This window comes from Myxine glutinosa, chromosome 1, assembly GCF_964187855.1.
Source record: "Myxine glutinosa chromosome 1, kmMyxGlut1.1, whole genome shotgun sequence".
Lineage (NCBI taxonomy): Eukaryota > Metazoa > Chordata > Myxini > Myxiniformes > Myxinidae > Myxine > Myxine glutinosa.
The window spans coordinates 216,959,956-216,977,237 of NC_136261.1; the positions used below are offsets into that span (position 1 = coordinate 216,959,956).

Here is a 17,282-nt window from a genome sequence, read left to right on the forward strand (position 1 = left end):
TGTAGGATGGGAAGGGGTGATGCTGCAGATGATTGCCCTACAGTAAAGTAAAGAGGTGAGGGGCTTCAGGAAACTTTGCAGACAAACAAGGTGCATTCCAGATGGCACGACCAACAGTGCAAACTAGTGGCCTCACAAAGGTCTATTCGAATCCCGTGCTCAGTGCGGAGGCTCCAGTCCCGAACAGGCAGACAAGGGGATCTGAGTTTGTGCCAGATGTTGAGGCAGCCTCTCGAGGTGCTACACCTGGGTCTATCTTGCTTGTGGGAACACAGACCCCAAATCTACCCTCGAGCAGGCACTTCAGAACCAGGAACACAACCCGTGAAGCAGAAATGAACTAGAACGGCACTCAGTAGAGAGCAAACCTCCGCCTGGTTGGACATATCACTCAATCGTGAAGAATCACTTTAAAAATTCTACTAGCTGGATCCGGATCCGGATCTTCACCAAAATTGAATCGATTCTTCCTTGTCAAATACACAACATGTCCACCAAGTTTTGTCCAAATCCATCCATAACCTTTTGAGATATCCTGCTATGTATCGTTTTTGGCCCTATCTCCCAAAGCCTGGTGTTGGCTTAGCGGTTAGGGTGCCGGCTTTGGATCCTAGGATCCTGGGTTCGAATCCCGGTCGATCGCTGAATTAACGCCAGGGGGGTTGACTCAGCCTGTCATCCTTCCGAGGTCGGCAAATTGAGTACCAGCTTGCTGGGATGAATGATCACGGTGTGTACCCCAGTTTGGAATAGGTACACCGTATCCCTGCGCATCGTGAGAGGCGACCAAGGGTTGGCGTCAGGAAGGGCATCCGGCCATATAAACATTGCCTCAAACAGGGAACCATGATTGTCATGGGGCCCGCAAGGCTAACCCCCGCTCTCGCGGGGAAAATGGCCTTAAAACGATCATTCTATTTATTCTTTCTTCCCAATGGTGAAGAATCACTTAAATAATTAAATAATTCTCATATCCGAATCCATATTCAGATCTTCACCAAAATCGAATCGAATCGTCCTTGACAGACACCCAACCTTTTGAACAAGTTTCGTCCAAATCCGTCCACAACTTTTTGAGATATCCCGCTATGTATAGTTTTTGGCCCTATCTCCCAATGGTGAAGAATCACTTAAAAAATTAAATAATTCTCATATCCGAATCCATATTCAGATCTTCACCAAAATCGAATCGAATCGTCCTTGACAGACACCCAACCTTTTGAACAAGTTTCGTCCAAATCCGTCCACAACTTTTTGAGATATCCCGCTATGTATAGTTTTTGGCCCTATCTCCCAATGGTGAAGAATCACTTAAAAAATTATAGTATCCGAATCCGAATCCAGATCTTCACCAAAATGTAATCATTTCGTCCTTTTCACATACCCGACATCTCTGCCAAATTTCGTCCGAATCAGTCCACAATTTTTGAGATATTTTGTTCACAAACAAACGGACAAACAAACAGACAAACAGATGGGTGAAAACATAACCTCTTTCCACCTTTGGTGGCGGAGGTAACCACAACCTCCCCACCCCAACCCTTCAGTCATTAGGTTGACCAAACAAAATATCGTCATTATCGGTGGTTTAAAAAGTTAATTATGAAAATGCAGTTTGAAATTTTGGAATAGGCAAATTAAATAAAAGAAGCAAAAAGGAATCAATAAATTGAACATTGATAAGTTGTCACAACACAAGAGATTTCGTTTTGGTCAACAAGAACAATCTAGCAACAGATGTGACTGTGCTGAACTGCTCAATGACTGCAGATACACCTCATGGGTTGGCATCACATGGGGGTAACTTTATCATGAATTGCTTCGCTGAATGTGAAGAGGAATGTGATGTCACTAAGATGGCATCTTCGGTACGCACAGCTTCCCAGGGAGTTGTGTGGCTTCCCCAAGCTCAGTGACTGTGCTTGTCTGCCCTGTTCTGGTGTATTTGTGCAACTATGTGTGCTTGATGTGTTGCATCTCCTCCACGAGCCTTTGATTTTTTTTGGGGATTTTTTTTTTTTTAAGTATACTAACCTCTCCTAAGGTCCTTGTTCTGCATGACCTATTTTCCAAACTGCTCCATTTGACTTGGGACCATTTTTTAAAGTGCCAACTAACTATACATACATATACACTGAATATAATTGCCTCTTAATATTGACTGGCAGAGCTCGGACAAAGAGGCTCGAGTGGAAGAGGCCCTCACCAGGACGCTGGTTTGCTTGCTCAAGTCTCAAGACCATCAGGATAACACAGATTGCTGGCTGAACCCCACAGAGGTAATCTTGTCTTGTTACTTAACTCAGAAGGGCCTCTTGGGTGAAACTGGTGTCGTTGGCTTTGCCTTTCATCTGCTTGGTAACAGCATATGACTTTGACATTCTTGCACTGCTAGAGGCCCTTCTGGGTTTGCAGTCATGATGTCCTTGTGATGGTATCATCGCGATGTTTGTCCAAGTCGGAGAATCTCAATAAACCCATTCATACAACCACCGACTACTTAATTTGTGGGCAAAACCAGATATTGTTAGTAGGTCCACTCCAGAGAAGCAACTGGTGTATAAAATTGAGTATTTCATTTCTTCCTCATACTGGCTGCAGTACAATCCTATGGAGATGTAGGGGGCTATAGCTCTGCTAAGCTCATGCCTAATAGGCGGAGCCTATGCAACAGTTTATCCAGAAGAGCCTTTTTATGCCTCTGCCCCGAAGGTGGCTGGAGGCATTATGTTTTCAGGTTGTTCGTCTGTCCTTCTGCACGTCTGTCGTCCGTACAGGCTAAACCTCGTTTTTCTCAGCAACCACGTCCGATTGAGGCAAAACTTTCAGGGTAGGAGTGACACCCATGCAGAATGTTTTTAAATTTATTTATAATTTTGACGTCATAGGTCACATGGTATGGCAGCCATAATAATGGATTTAACCTAGAATATTAAAAAACATCTTCTCCCAAACCAACAAATTGATTGACTCGAAACTTTACATGTGTCTTTGACTAGGGATGGCGATTAAAAGTTGATCACAAAAACATAATTGGTCACACGGTGTGGCAGCCATATTTGATTGAAGGAAAATAATAAATAATTATATCTCTGAAACCGCTTACCCTATCGATGTGAAATTTTAAATATGTAATCCAACACCATTGTTGCATAATATGGTTTAAAAATGATGACGACGTGACCATCGTGATCATGTGGTCTGGCAGCCATATTGGATAGAAAAACGAGCCTTATCCGATCAATACAAAACTTTACAAACGCTGGTTTCTGCTTCCGGTTAGGTTCCGCTTCCCGTTCTGCCGGTGACGTAGTGTTCTTCCAAGCTCTACACGTCATCAAAGTTACGTATTTTCCCCGTTTTTGTTTTTGTGAAAACCGTACTGTTTATTTTACTGTGTATGTGTCTACTGTGTGTTTCTAGTATGATCCCAGTTGTAAATCGTGCATACCTGTGTGTAATAGTCGTTTTGTTCGTGCCGCGTTTTAGGCCTGGTCCCTTGAGGCTTCCCTGTCTCCTCGGCAGTCGTTTGTTGTCTATTTACTTTCATTCTCTCACTGTATTGCTTTTTTCTTTGTCTTTATTTTCACCCCATACTTCCCCCCAAACATCTTACCCTTTGTTTAAAGTCTTTATTCAAACCAAAAATAACTCAAAAAATAATAATCTTAATAATAATTTCATTTTCTCCTCGTGGCTCCCCCTTCCCCTGCCCCAACCGCGACCACGTGTTTATCCCCACCCATTATTTCTCCTTCCTTCATATCTCAACCCTCTCCAGCTGATACCTTCCAATTCTAGTTTTCACCATACTCTCGACCTTCCTTCTTCTTCCTCAGATCCACTTTCACCTAACCTTCAAAAAATATACATGTATATATATACACAAAGAATTAAGTTAAGCACCCCTACACAACGAATTAAGGTAAGCACCCCCTAATATATATTCTTTGTGTATATGTATACATTGGCATATATTCTAAGGTATGTGAGATCAAATAATGATTGGTATGACATTAGTTATTGACGTTATTGACGTTATTGACGTCACTTACACGTTATTGACATTACACGTTATTGACGTTATTGACGTTATTGACGCAAAGATCGCTAGAGGTCTTCTCAGAACAATGACTGTACGTTAGAAAACATAAACGTCATCCACACTGTCCGTGATGGACCTATAGCTCCATACTTAAATTGAGGTGAAAATATGCCTAAAATTCCCAAAAAATTTCACCTTAAATTATGCAGAATAAAATATTGAAAACAGCATGATTGTTATGTTTTTATGTGACCATAATATCACTTCTCCAGAAAATATAGCAATATCATGGGTATATTACACTGTTTTGACGTCAACAAACTTGTAATGTGCGAGGTTGTAAAAAAACGGGGGGGGTGCTTAACTTAATTCTTTGTGTATATATCAACGAAGAATTTTAAAAAGTAGGCCCCTCCTCCCGTGCTAACACAATTGCTTATACACCTCCCTGATCCTTCGTTCACAGCTGACCTGGCTGTTAATCCCCTATTCTTCTGTCCCTGCTTCTGAACCCGTTCTGGAATCCTTCATCCCCCTTAGCCTCCTTGCCATCACTTCAGGGAATTTCCCAGATAGTTTTCACGGTTTTGTTTAAAAACGTGTAAACTTTCCCCTGCAGTGTTGTACTCTGTTGTATATACAGACTTGGCATTTAATATGGAATATTTTTTTTGTGGGGGTGAACTTACTTTTCAAGATGTCTTAGAACCAAAAGTTCATTGGAATTATGTTGAAATTATTCCAGATTTTGTTAATGTGACCTTTAAAAGAAACAAAAACCACATTTGACATTTCGAAACAAATAAATTGATCCTTGAAAGTGATGTAAACTGATATCGAACTCAATTCATGGACAGTACTGTGTTAAACTTCTGTACGTTTTCCAGAAGTATCTCTATATTTTGCACATTAGCCAAAATTTTTTTTAACAAAAACAAAAGTTAAATTACGACTGGGATTACGGACCGTAAAATTACAGTTCAGTACTTCGTGTAACCCCCACGAGCATTCAGGAGAGCACGTACACGTTGAGGCATGCTGTTCACGAGATTTGCCAAGGTTTCGACAGGAATCACTTGCCATGCAGTGACAATAGCCTGCTGCAATTCACGCACAGAGGTCGGCTGCTGGTCCAAGTGGTCGATTTGACGCGTTAATTCTGCCCACAAGTTCTCTATCGGATTCATTTCCGGGGACATGGCAGGCCACTCCATATGCTCTACACCACGGTCAGCAAGAAAGTGTTGGATCATGCGTGCACGATGAGGCCGTGCATTGTCATCTTGGAAAACAAAGTTTCCTCGAAAGGCTGCACAAGCAAATGGAAGCAATGTTTCTTCCAGAATGGCCCTGTAATTGAACTGGTTCAGGTTTCCATTCAGAACAACCAGGTCAGTTTTGCCCCCTGCATGAAAAGCAGCCCAAACGGTCACCCCACCACCTCCAGCTTGGACTCTTGCCACTATACAATCTTTGTTGTAGGCTTCATGCACTTGTCTGCGCACTCGGACGCGGCCATCTTGACGATAGACCAGAAATCTAGACTCATCACTGAAGATCACGTGATTCCAGTGTCCTGGCTGCCATTGACGGTGCTCTCTGGCCCACTGCAATCGGCGCTGGCGGTGTTGTCTGGTCAGGCGTGGCTTTCTCAGGGGACGCCTGGCACGATAGCCTGCTTGAACCAGTCGTTGGGTGACTGGCCTTCTGGATACAGGCACATTTGTCAGTTGCTGCCACTCAGCCCTAAGCCGATTAGCTGACTTGGTACGGCCATTGCGGACTAACCGGTGCAGCTGGCGATCATCCCTCCTTGTGGTTCTGCGGGGACGTCCTGGCCTCGGTATTGGAGTAGGGACACCCCTCTGAGCATTTCGTTTCAGGATCTTTGACACCTGATCTTGAGTGATGCCATACTGCCGAGCATTAGCACGCTGTTTCATGCCGTAATTTCGTAAAGCCACCACTCCATGACAAACAGCATTGTCAAGTTGACGGACCATCTCCAGAGGAAGCGGCAATAACTTTTGGAGATGTGCAGCAGTTGTTTTCCACTAATACATAACGCAACAACCCTTGTATACCCGACTGTGAAGCCAATCATCAAATGCACCTGTCCGTACATTTTGCCACGCCACCTGTGATATAATCCTGTTGTTGACTTCTTGCTGTGACAGACAATCAGTGACATGGTTCTTTTAACAAATAAATCACCAAAGTGTAAAAGAAACTCACCAGATTGATATACTGAGTGAAGAAAGTAAACCCAAGTCAAGAAAAAAAAAATATTCCATATTAAATGCCAAGTCTGTATTATAACATGCTTTTCTTCTTCCTCTTTAAAAGGTTTTCTTCAATTTGCTCATCAAATTACTCCATTTCCAAAAAAAATTCAATCTCTTACAGTTCTTCCTTTCTACATTCTCTAAACTCACCTGCATTCCAGCCCATCTCCAACTTGAAAATCACAAAAAACTCATTTTGCAATAAATGTTCGTTTTCCATTAATCGTCCAACACTTTCTAAAATCCCAACTCACCCCTCGTCTCCTAAACTCCCCCCTCACCCCTCCCTTCCTAAACTCTCCCCTCGCTCCTCCCCTCCTAAACTCTCCCCTCGCCCGCCCCTTCAAATCTCCCCACCCTCCTTTTTTTCTCCAATTCTCCCCTCTCACCCCTCCTCCTCAAAGAGGCATCCTCCCCGCTTCCTCTCCCTTCCAACTCATACCTCCACCTCCTCCAACCTTCTTCCTCGCTCTGCCCCTCCTCAAGCAATACCTCACTGTGCCTCTTTCAATCACCATCAAACATTTTGTCCTCCTCATCGTTCACTTTCTCCTGGCTCTTCTGAAATCTCTGACACACTATCAGCAGCTCTCCCTACCTCCTCCTCTTCCTCATCTTACCCTACCCCTGCCCTCCCCTGTGCTGTATGCGAAGCTCCCCCTTCCTCTTCCTTAACGGTATGGACCTCAAACATCCAGGGCCTTCGCTGAAACCTGACTGATCTCTCCAAACAGGTTGCTTCTAACAAACCAGACTTAATCTGCTTAACAGAAACTTTCCTCCTTCAAGATGTCTCGGATTCCTTAATATCCCTCCTTGGTTACTCCCTCCTCCGGTGTGATAGACCTGCGCCTCGTCTTGGAGGTGGGGTTGCTATCTTTATTAAAAAAAACACTCTCTTCCTCACTCTCCCTGCACTGCCCTCTCTCCACCCAACCCCAGGAGTACCTCTGGCTACGGCTTCCCCTCCACTCCCACCTTTTGTTCATATATGTGTTGTACCATCCACCAAACAGTGATGACTCCATTTACATCTCGCTATCTGACAATATGGACTAACTTCTATCCACTCATCCCAACTCTCTCTTCCTCATATGTGGCGACTTCAACTGTCATCATGCCGGCTGGTTGGGTGTGGGTACCTCTCACACCAGCCAGGGCACCTCAGCAAAGGACTTCTGTGACTCATTGGGACTGACACAATCTGTCAATTTCCCGACCTGGATCTCAGTCAACGGAGCATCTTCTTTTCTTGACTTTGTTATGACAAACTTCCCTTCAAATGTCTGTTGATCGTCTTCTGCTCCAATCGGTTCATCTGATCATGTGCTTGTTAAAGTGGACATCTCTCTGGCCATTCTCAGAGAGCCTCCTCAGCGTCGATGAGTCTGGCATTTCTGTGCATGTTCTTGTGTGTGATGTGTCTGCACGAGCCTTGACTCTGTATACAAAAAAACGTGATCCCCTACCCATGCATATGTGGAGTGTACATTTTTTAAGGGCATATGGCACGTGGTGTGGTAGACATATTATTAGCTTGAAAGCCGATTTTTAAAATTATTTTTTTCAATCCATTTTCCGAAACCGTTTCACTGATCGACGTGAAACCTGTCCTGTCTGGTGAAAACAGCTGAAGGGATTTAAATCAAACTTGTTTATTTTTAGGACAATGAACCAGGGCATCTATCCGATGTCACGGGCAGGTACTATGCAGAGGCATATTGGCGACACAGTCGCATTGCTCTCGTTTAATTTATATTTCCTGTCCCCTGCAGCATCATGGCTATGATGATTGGCATTGTTTTACTCTGAGCAGTCATTTACAATGTTCATTTCTTATTAGTCATTTCATGAAAGCTTGTACAGTACTGAGTTATTATTTTCTGTGACTACGCAAACATAGAGCAAGCTTTATCCTCTTGGACTTATTGTCGAGCCAGCTGCTTTGTTTGCTTGTGTATGGTCAGATATATTTTGCAATACGCCACAAGTGCCAGCACTCCATCGAAATTTCCCATCGGAGTATCAACTGTAGCTTACTTGATGTGATCGGAGAATCGAGGATGTGAAGGGCTTACTATATAGAATGTCATGCAGAACCCTTAAACAACAAGGATCTCATGGACTTGGAACAGCAGTGGACTGAAGAGGAAGATGCGGTGATGCCTTGATTCAAGCAGCTTACCATTAACACAAACCTCAGCCAAATTCTCTGCACGTTTGAGCAGGCCATATAGTTTATCGAGCAGACGAGCAAGGTCCAAATGTTGAAAGGAGCACTGATTTTAGCCGCGTTGTTAATGACGCCTTTTGTTGCTCCAAGGAACTTTATGCAACAAAGACAAAGAAAGCCATCCAGCCCACTCTCCACCAATTTTCAAGTTGACCAACTACATCTACCAGCCAGGATGCTCCTTCCACCAACCGCACCATTCACGCTCTTAGAGAAAGTGACAGCACAGTGTCGAGTAAAGAGGCAGACTGCGCCTTCACAAGTGTGACTTTCCTCCCACAATCGATCATAGTTCCTCCAGCCTCAGTTAAATAAAGTGTCGCCACCACTTGGAGAGTACAAACTTTGTCGTCTATTGTTTATAATTTTTAAATGTTTCGTATTTATTTAATGTTTGGTATCTATTTATTTGTGTTTATATCCAAAAAAACACCATCCTTGGCATTCGTGCCCTATCCACCTGTACGGCTTTCATCTGTATCTTGATGGAGTACTGCTCTCCCCTCTGGGCTGGCTCCCCTGCCTCACATCTTGCTGAGCTTGACACCGTGGAAACCAAGGCCTTCAAAAAAATTTGAATCTCCCGCGATGAAGCCGAGGCTATGGGCCTGTCACTTTACCATCACCGACAGGTTGATGGTTCTCTCTGTCTTCTTCCGCCTCATTTCTGGTCTTGCACTCTGCTGCTCTGTGCTCTGTCTTCCTCACCCACCCACCTCCTCCACGTATCTGCAGGACGCACGCGGTCCACCAGCAACCCACTCCTCGTGAAATTGCTTAAATCTAGAACCTCTTCTCACCTCCACTCATTTATTCCTATTTTCCCACCTGTGGAACCACCTTCCGTACAGTCTTCAATCTCATTCTTCCCTCCCCGTCTTCAAGACAGCTGTTCACCACCATCTCCGGTCATCCCCCATCGAAAGCCATGATCTTTTCTACACCCGTTAAACCACTGTTGCTGCCATGTCCATCTTATCCCAGCCCTTGCATTCTCCCCTAACCATCATCATTACCGTCATCGTTACCTTGTTTGGTCCTCTCCTTCTTCCTTCTCCCTCCACCTTGCCGTTGGTGTTTCCCCTTTCTCCTGCTGTTCCCTTTGTTATGTTGTGTCCTGATTTGTTATTTGTCCTATATGTTCCATGATCCGAGACTATGTATAAAAAATAAACATAAAAAACACCCCAGGTACCCACAAAATTCCTGGCCAAAAATGCATCCGCCCTTTAATACATGGGTTTCTATGTTAAAACACATTTTGTTTAATGCAGTTTCGCTTATCACAAGGTTTTGCAATAAGCAAGGACTTACTGTACTTTATTTACAAAAAGGTTATCCTGATATGTTTTTCTACCATAGCAAGTTTATTTTCTCATTTCTTTGCTTTGTTCCCAGGATGAAGATGTGACATACAAGACAAACTTGCGTTTCCTGAATCTTGCCATTTTGGGCTGTGGCCAGAGTGAGCCCTCTGATATCCCAAACTGGCCAAATCCTTCACATCGACAACAGATGGCCAGCACGGCCAACTGTCATGGCAACCCACAGCGCTCCCACTTATGTTCGCAAAGCCCCAAACCCATCCCGTATGGACCGAACTTGCTACCTGTTCTTCCCTTGGCTCTGTCACCTGAATTCTCAACGGGAACAGAGGAAGGTGTTTGTACTGAAAAGGCACGGAAGATTGCAAGAGTTGAGGGGAATAGAGGTTCAAAAAGAGAAGAGCTGGAGGACAGAAGCACAGGAGGAAAATTGATGATCGATGACATAAATAGGCAGGGTGGGGGCTATGACCAGGTAGTTGTGACGACCAATGAGCTTTTGGATTGCTTGGTGAGGCCTGAGGTGGTGGCTCTTGTAGCGAGGCACCTGCGTGAATCTGTAGTAGCAAGAGACACAATTCGGAGGCTTGGAGAGACACCGTTGAGTTAATTGCCCTCACTGAGTGGTAAAATTAACAAAAGGTTTAAACTACAAAAGGCTTCAGTTGTTAAAATTAACACACCCACATGTGCACACTCTCTCTCACCTCTTTGAAGCACTCCATTCATGCTTAAGCAGCAAGTGGGATTGACTTTTAATTTCATTAGTTACACAGTTTTATAGTACAAATATATCTACACTTCAAAACTCAGGGCCATGGTAGCAAAATGTCATTTAACAGCATGGCCATGGCAAAATTAAGTTTGGTGGTAAGAGGGATACAGTTGTGAGATGGGAGAAGGATTTGGACAGGGGAAGAGGGGGTGGTGATGGTGGGGGGGAAGAGGGAGAGGAGTAGCGGCAATTATATTTTGGGTTCAACTTGCTCCAAATCTTCCACATGGCTCCATCTGCCTCCAGGGGGATGGGTCCGTTCTTGCGGTCAACACCAGGCGTCCATGGCCATCAGGACTGGATACTTCTGCCATTCTCTGAAACTCCTCCTCGACGGGGCGGATTTGGCAACCGGTGTCCACCTGCTTGTGTCATGTACATTCGGCACAACGGGGCAAGGCAGTTGTTTTCTGAGCTCGTCACAGAGGGGAGAGCCTACATCCCATTTCTATCTGAACTTTGTGTAGTAATGTAGTAAATTATGGATAAATAAATAATCAGGAATATATGCAATAGTTCAAAACAAGGATGGACTTCCTTTGCCTTTTGTGTTTTCAAATATTTTGTTGAGTGAGTTGCAAATTTTCTTTATCTTCAATGTTATCTTGAAATGTTGTTTTTTTTGTTTTTGACTTTATATCCTGATTTTATATTTTTGGCCTTGCCTCTTTTTATTCTCCTTATTTGAGCATTGCTGGAAATCGACCGTAATTGTTTTAGGCAGTTTCTTCAACTTTTATTTACTTGAGCTCGGGTATCAAATTGTGAGGTACCGGCAAGATGGCCTTGAGGTCTGCACACTCGTCTCTAAACGGTCTACTCTGGCTTTGAATCCCGGCCCAGATACAAACTGCCATCCCGGTGTTTCACAGGCACGGCGATTCATCAATTTGTGTTCCGTCCCTCAAATGGACATTAAACAGGCGTCCCCGTTTGCCGGCATTGGTCGATGGACGTCAAAATATCCAACGGTGGGTGTCCTTCGAAGAGTACGCGAGCTATCACTGGAACCATGAACAAATTCCAAATTGCAGCCCTAACTACTGCTGGGAAGGCAATGGCAAACCATCCAGCAGAACCAATGACAAACTGTTTCGGTAGCGCTGGCGCTCTGTATGTAATTGTCATGAAATTGTCTCGCAGCAGATGTGTATTATACAATGAAAGTACATTTATACACTGCCTTAAAAAGGCAATCAGCTCATGTTGAGGAATTGCTGCAGATTCCAGTGGCTACAAGCGTGTTTGTGATTGCATACACTATTTGCCTTGTGTTGGTGCATCTAATCATTGTGGTTACCCTTACAGCAGGTGTCAGCCTTTGCTATGGAACCTTTACCTGATCAGTAAGGGCTGAAATGTCTGCACGGTGCTCCCAGCTGGGAAAGATGTTTGTGAAGGTCAGAGGTTCAAGACCAGCATGAACTAGGTATGCTTTAGGCGGCTTCTCTGGACATTTTTCTGCGAATTTTCAGGGTTGTAAGGGCAGAGGGAAAGAGAGAGAGAGAGACAAATGATGTTTGCCGAAGCATTAATTTTCCCCACCACAACACGTGACTCAAACGGTGTTGTACCTTGGCAATAGTTTAAGGTCGTCTGCATGGCACACCGCCGGGTGTTGAGCCACTGCTGGCCGGCGCGACCTTGGCTGCTCGAACCTGCTGGCCACCAACCTTGCCAGAGGTAAATCTCCTGCTGGTTGTCCACCAAAAAAAAAGCTGTGCATAAGGGTAGGACAGTGAATAGAACATTTTTTTTTTTTCTCTTGTGAATAAAATTTCACTTTGGAAAAGCAAACTTGTGTAGTTCCAAAAATTGATCCTGAATTAGTGGCCTATTTAATATTTTTCTTGATTTATTAGGTTAGTTATAAATGTACAGGTATTGTAGTGGAGGTGGTCACGTTTCCTTGCACACCAAATCGATTTTTATCTACGAATTTACTTGCAAATAGCAGCTCAACCCTCAAAAAGTAGTTTTCTTCATTAGTGAGATTAGTGGAACAGCTGGACAACAGAGAATGGTAAAAGCACAAGCAATGGAGTGGAACAGGTATACAGAGGTGTTGTGGGGTGGAGAGAAGAAGAGGATTGAAAGTGGGGGGACTAGTGGGACAGTGCAAAGGAATGGTAGTGGAGGAGCTGTGTAAGAAGGATAGGTGGTGGACTGAAGAACAAGTTGTGGTGGCGAGAAAGGAAGAGGAACAAATAGCAGTGACAGGCTCGAGGAAAATCATGAATCTAATGAGAGGAAAGTGGAAGGAAGAATAATTTTTTAACGTTTTTGTGGCATCTTCTTATTATAATAGAGCAAACCTATATGGTTATGTATGTCGCTATGTTTATATGCGACGAAAACGTCGTCTTCTTCTTCAAGTAAAATTTCCACCCTCTTAATTAACCCTCTTAATTGCGTTAAGACTACTGAGACCCCTCAGACCTTTGACCTTTAATTCCCCCAAGACCCTTCAGACCCCTGAAGACCCAAAATACCCTGAAGACCCCCAAAGACCCAAAATACCCTTCAAGGCCCTGAGGCTCAAAAAGACCCTGAATTCCCAAAAACCCAAAACACCCGGAAGACCCAAAACCCCCCGAATACCCAAAACCCCCCGAAGACCCAAAACCCCCCAAAGACCCAAAACCCCCCGAAGACCAAAAAACCCCCGAAGACCCAAAACCCCCCGAAGACCCAAAACACCCCGAAGACCCAAAACACCCCGAAGACCCAAAACACCCCGAAGACCAAAAAGACTCCGAAGACCCAAAATACCACGAAGACCCAAAATGACCCAAAGACCCTTAAAGACCAAGAAGAACCAAAAGACACCGAAGACCCTTAAAGACCAAGAAGAACCAAAAGCCCCAAAATACCCTTAAGACCCAAAAGCCTCTGAAGACACCAAAGACCCAAAAGACCCTGAAGACCCAAAACACCTCAAAGACTCAAAATACCCTTAAAGGCCCAGAGGATCCTGAAGACCCAAAAGACACCAAAATGGTCAAAGATGCCTACCCCTCTGAAATGATGTGTGGTGAGGCGCACGGAGCGCGCAGTCACGCTAGCCACTTGTAACAAGCAACCATACAGTGTTGCAGTGTCATTTTTTGACCTTTGGTTAATTTTGAAATGTGGGCCGAATGGGCCTAACATTTAAACTGAATTGGTGTATGTAATGCATTGTGAAGGTTTGTAGATGGTCTTTTGGTGGTGAATGTCGGATTGCCTTTTAATTCCATTATTAGTTGTGTTACACAGGATTCGTTACCATTGGAACATGATTTTGTAAGTAGCCAGCCTTCTTGCTACAACAGTGCCATCAAAATTGTACTTCCGGAATTTGGGTAACCATTTCCAAAATATCTCTCTATGGCTGTTAGAGAGAGAGAGAGAGAGACAGAAAAAAAGAAAAGAAAAAAAGAAAGGAGGAGATATCTTGTAAGTCTTTAAATTCATAAACACAAGAAGGGTGCAGAAAAAAAAAATCCTTTTCAGTGAAGCAAGCTAGCCGCCCTGTAAACATTTATGGAGTCTGTCGTTGCAGCTACACGTAGCTTTTCCTTTTCTCAAAGGGCATGAGATCTCTGATCGGCAGTTTAGATTCTCTACCGACAACACCAACTACAAATATGCTCTACTTCTCTTGACATTGGGTGGAGGCTCCGAATCTCAAGCAAAACGTCAGGGAAGTGTGTGGACATGACTTCGGCATTCATTCAATACGATCATTCTGCTTCCCAAGCTTTCTGTCCCTGAAATAAACGAGAGTTCATAAAACACCTTACCCTGCGCAGTCTTGAGATAGAAAAGGACATAGGAAGGGTCTTTTAAGCTCTTGCTTTGTGTTACCGAGCACGACATACAAGTATATTTCTTACGAGCAGCAATTTTGTCCAAATATCAATATTTCCCAACGCTGAGAGAGCAAGCGGAAAATTTGATTGGTCGGGATGGCGTAATATTTTGAGCAAGTACTGCTAAACGGAAGAGTTTTGAAATTGCATAAAAGGTGATTTGTGTTCTATAGTGTTTAAGTATATCATTAAATTAATGGCTTGGGGACTTCCGCTTACCTCTCCCATCCCCCCCATCCCCCCTTCCCATGCCTCCTCCCCCCAAGCCCTCTCCCTCCCCCAGATCTCCCGATGTCCCCGTTCTCTAATAATAATAATAATAATAATACATTTATTTTATATAGCGCTTTTCAGGGAGCCCAAAGACGCTTTGACAGAGTGCAAAACATAATGCATAGCAAAACATAAAAACAATTGCAAAAAAAAGAAGAATCAATAGGGAAATATTCAAAGCACAAAGGAGGGAGAAGGAGAGGAGATAGTCAGGGGTTAGATGCTGTGGATTAAATGTTGAATGCAGTGTTGAACAGGTGGGTCTTGAGTGATGTTTTGAATGTGGTGAGTGAGGAGGAGTCTCTGATGGTGTGAGGTAGTGAGTTCCAGAGGGTGGGAGCAGCGATGGAGAAGGCCCTGTCCCCCCAGGATCTAAATTTTGTCCGGATGGGGGGGGGGGAGGGGGCGGTCAGGAGGTTGGTACCAGCAGAGCGGAGGTTGCGGGTGGGAGTGTGTCTGGAGAGGAGGTCAGCCAGGTAGGATGGGGCCAGGTTATGGAGGGCTTTGTAGGTCAAGAGGAGGATTTTGTACTGGATTCTCTGGGAGATGGGGAGCCAGTGAAGCTTGTAAAGGACGGGGGTGATGTGGTCACGGGTCCGGGAATGGGTGAGTAGACGGGCAGCGGAGTTCTGAATGTATTGGAGTTTATTGGTGATTGTTGAGGGTGAACCATAAAGGAGGCTATTGCAGTAGTCCAGACGGGAGGTGATGAAGGCGTGGATGAGGGTTTCTGCAGCCGTGGAGGAGAGGGATGAGCGGAGACAGGCGATGTTTTTCAGGTGAAAGAAGGCTGTCTTTGTGATCTGTTTAGTGTATTTGTCGAAGGAGAGGGTTTGGTCAAAGATGATGCCAAGATTCCGGATGTGAGGGGAGGTGGATACTGGGATACCGTCGATGTTGAGGGCAAAGTTATGGGTGGATTTTATGAGCGTTTTTGGGCCAATGATGATTATTTCAGATTTATCACAGTTAAGTTTGAGGAAGTTGATTTGAAGCCAGGATTTTATTTCAGTGATGCAGTTTGTCAGGATAGAGTGGGTGGCGGTGGAGATGGACTTGGTGGAGATGAAAAGCTGGATGTCATCAGCGAAGCAGTGGAATTGGAGACCATGACGGCAGATTAAGTGACCGAGGGGGGACAGGTAAAGGATGAAGAGGAGGGGGCCAAGAACTGAACCTTGGGGGACACCTTGGGGGAGGGGAGCAGTGGGGGATTTGCAGTTATTGATGGAGATGAACTGGCGTCTGTCAGAGAGGTATGATTTAATCCAAGAGAGGGCAGTGCTGGTAATGTTAAAGGTGGTTTCAAGTCGGGTGAGGAGGATGGTGTGATCGATGGTGTCAAAGGCGGCGCTGAGGTCGAGGAGGATGAGAATGTTGAGGTTGCCAGCGTCAGAGGAGAGGAGAAGGTCGTTGGTGATTTTGAGGAGAGCAGTTTCAGTACTGTGGTTGGAGCGGAATCCGGATTGGAATGTTTCATACAGGTTATTGGCAGAGAGATGATGTTTGAGTTGAGTGGCTACAGCGCGTTCCAAAACTTTTGACAGAAAGGGTAGGTTGGAGATGGGTCTGAAGTTATTTAGGGTGTCAGGGTTTAGTCCAGGTTTTTTCAGAATGGGGGTAACAGCAGCAATTTTGAGGGACGGTGGGAAGATGCCTGTAGACAGGGAGGAGTTTATTGTTGCAATGATAAGTGGAGAGAGAGCAGGAAGGGAGGCCTTGACAAAGCTGGAGGGGATGGGGTCAAGAGTGCAGGTGGCAGTTTTCATTCCTATGAGGAGTTCAGAGAGGTCAGTAGGGGAGACTGGGGAGAATTGAGACAGGGGATGGCAGGATAAGGGGGGGCAGGTGGTTTGAGGGGGAGCGGGTGCGGCGGTGGTCAAGCTGTTGTAGATGTTTTCAATTTTGCGTTGGAAGAATGAAAGGAAGGAGATGCAGTTGTCTATTGTGAATGACTGGGTGGTGGTGTTCAGGGGGCTGAGGAGTTTGTTTATTGTAGAGAAGAGTGCTTTTGGGTTTCCGGAGCCAGAGTGGATAATTTGAGAGTAGTAGGCGGAGCGGGCGCGGGAGAGGGCATCTTTATAGTGTTGTAGGTGGTCCTTGTAGGCCTGGGAGTGAACTGTGAGACCTGTTTTATTGCGGAGTCTTTCAAGTTGGCGAGCACGAGTTTTCATCAGGCGGAGTTCAGGGGTAAACCAGGGAGCAGAATGAGTGAAAGAAACTGTTTTTGTTTTTATAGGCGCAAGTTGGTCAAGGCAGGAGGAGAGAGTGTGGTTGTAGTAGTCAGTGAGGTCAGAAGGGGTGTGGAGGTCAACGAAGGGAGAAGTGGACATTTTTTCAGAGAGGGTGGATGAGAATGAGGTAGGTGAAAGAGCGTTTAGCTTACGGAAGTTGATAGTGCGATAATGCCTTGGTGCTGGGGTGGGGATGTTGATGGTCAGAGTGATGGCTAGGTGGTCAGAGAGAGTGAGGTCGGAGCCAGAGAGATGGTG

General features: G+C 44.8%; 2 protein-coding genes across 5 annotated transcripts in view; one reads left to right on the forward strand and one right to left on the reverse strand.

Moving 5' to 3' along the window:
* The window catches only part of HSPBAP1 (HSPB1 associated protein 1), a 48,929-nt gene that overhangs the window by 15,069 nt on the left and 16,578 nt on the right, over window positions 1-17,282 (forward strand). For 2 of the 3 annotated variants that reach the window (XM_078783724.1, XM_068126500.2), the window contains exons 7-8: window positions 2,169-2,279; window positions 9,962-12,092. In XM_078783724.1, the coding sequence (XP_078639850.1) occupies window positions 2,169-2,279; window positions 9,962-10,498 (648 nt within the window). In that variant the 3' untranslated portion in view covers window positions 10,499-12,092. The remainder of the gene's footprint in view (window positions 1-2,168; window positions 2,280-9,961; window positions 12,093-17,282) is intronic. The other variant, XM_078783731.1, reaches the window with a different exon arrangement.
* Window positions 10,620-17,282, reverse strand: part of LOC137433961 (uncharacterized) — a 148,267-nt gene continuing 141,604 nt past the window's right edge. The window contains exons 27-29 of one of the 2 annotated variants that reach the window (XM_078783717.1): window positions 12,238-12,381; window positions 12,003-12,124; window positions 10,620-11,028 (exon numbers count right to left, since the gene is read on the reverse strand). In XM_078783717.1, coding sequence (XP_078639843.1) covers window positions 10,867-11,028; window positions 12,003-12,124; window positions 12,238-12,381 — 428 coding nt within the window. In that variant the 3' untranslated portion in view covers window positions 10,620-10,866. The remainder of the gene's footprint in view (window positions 11,029-12,002; window positions 12,125-12,237; window positions 12,382-17,282) is intronic. The other variant, XM_078783714.1, reaches the window with a different exon arrangement.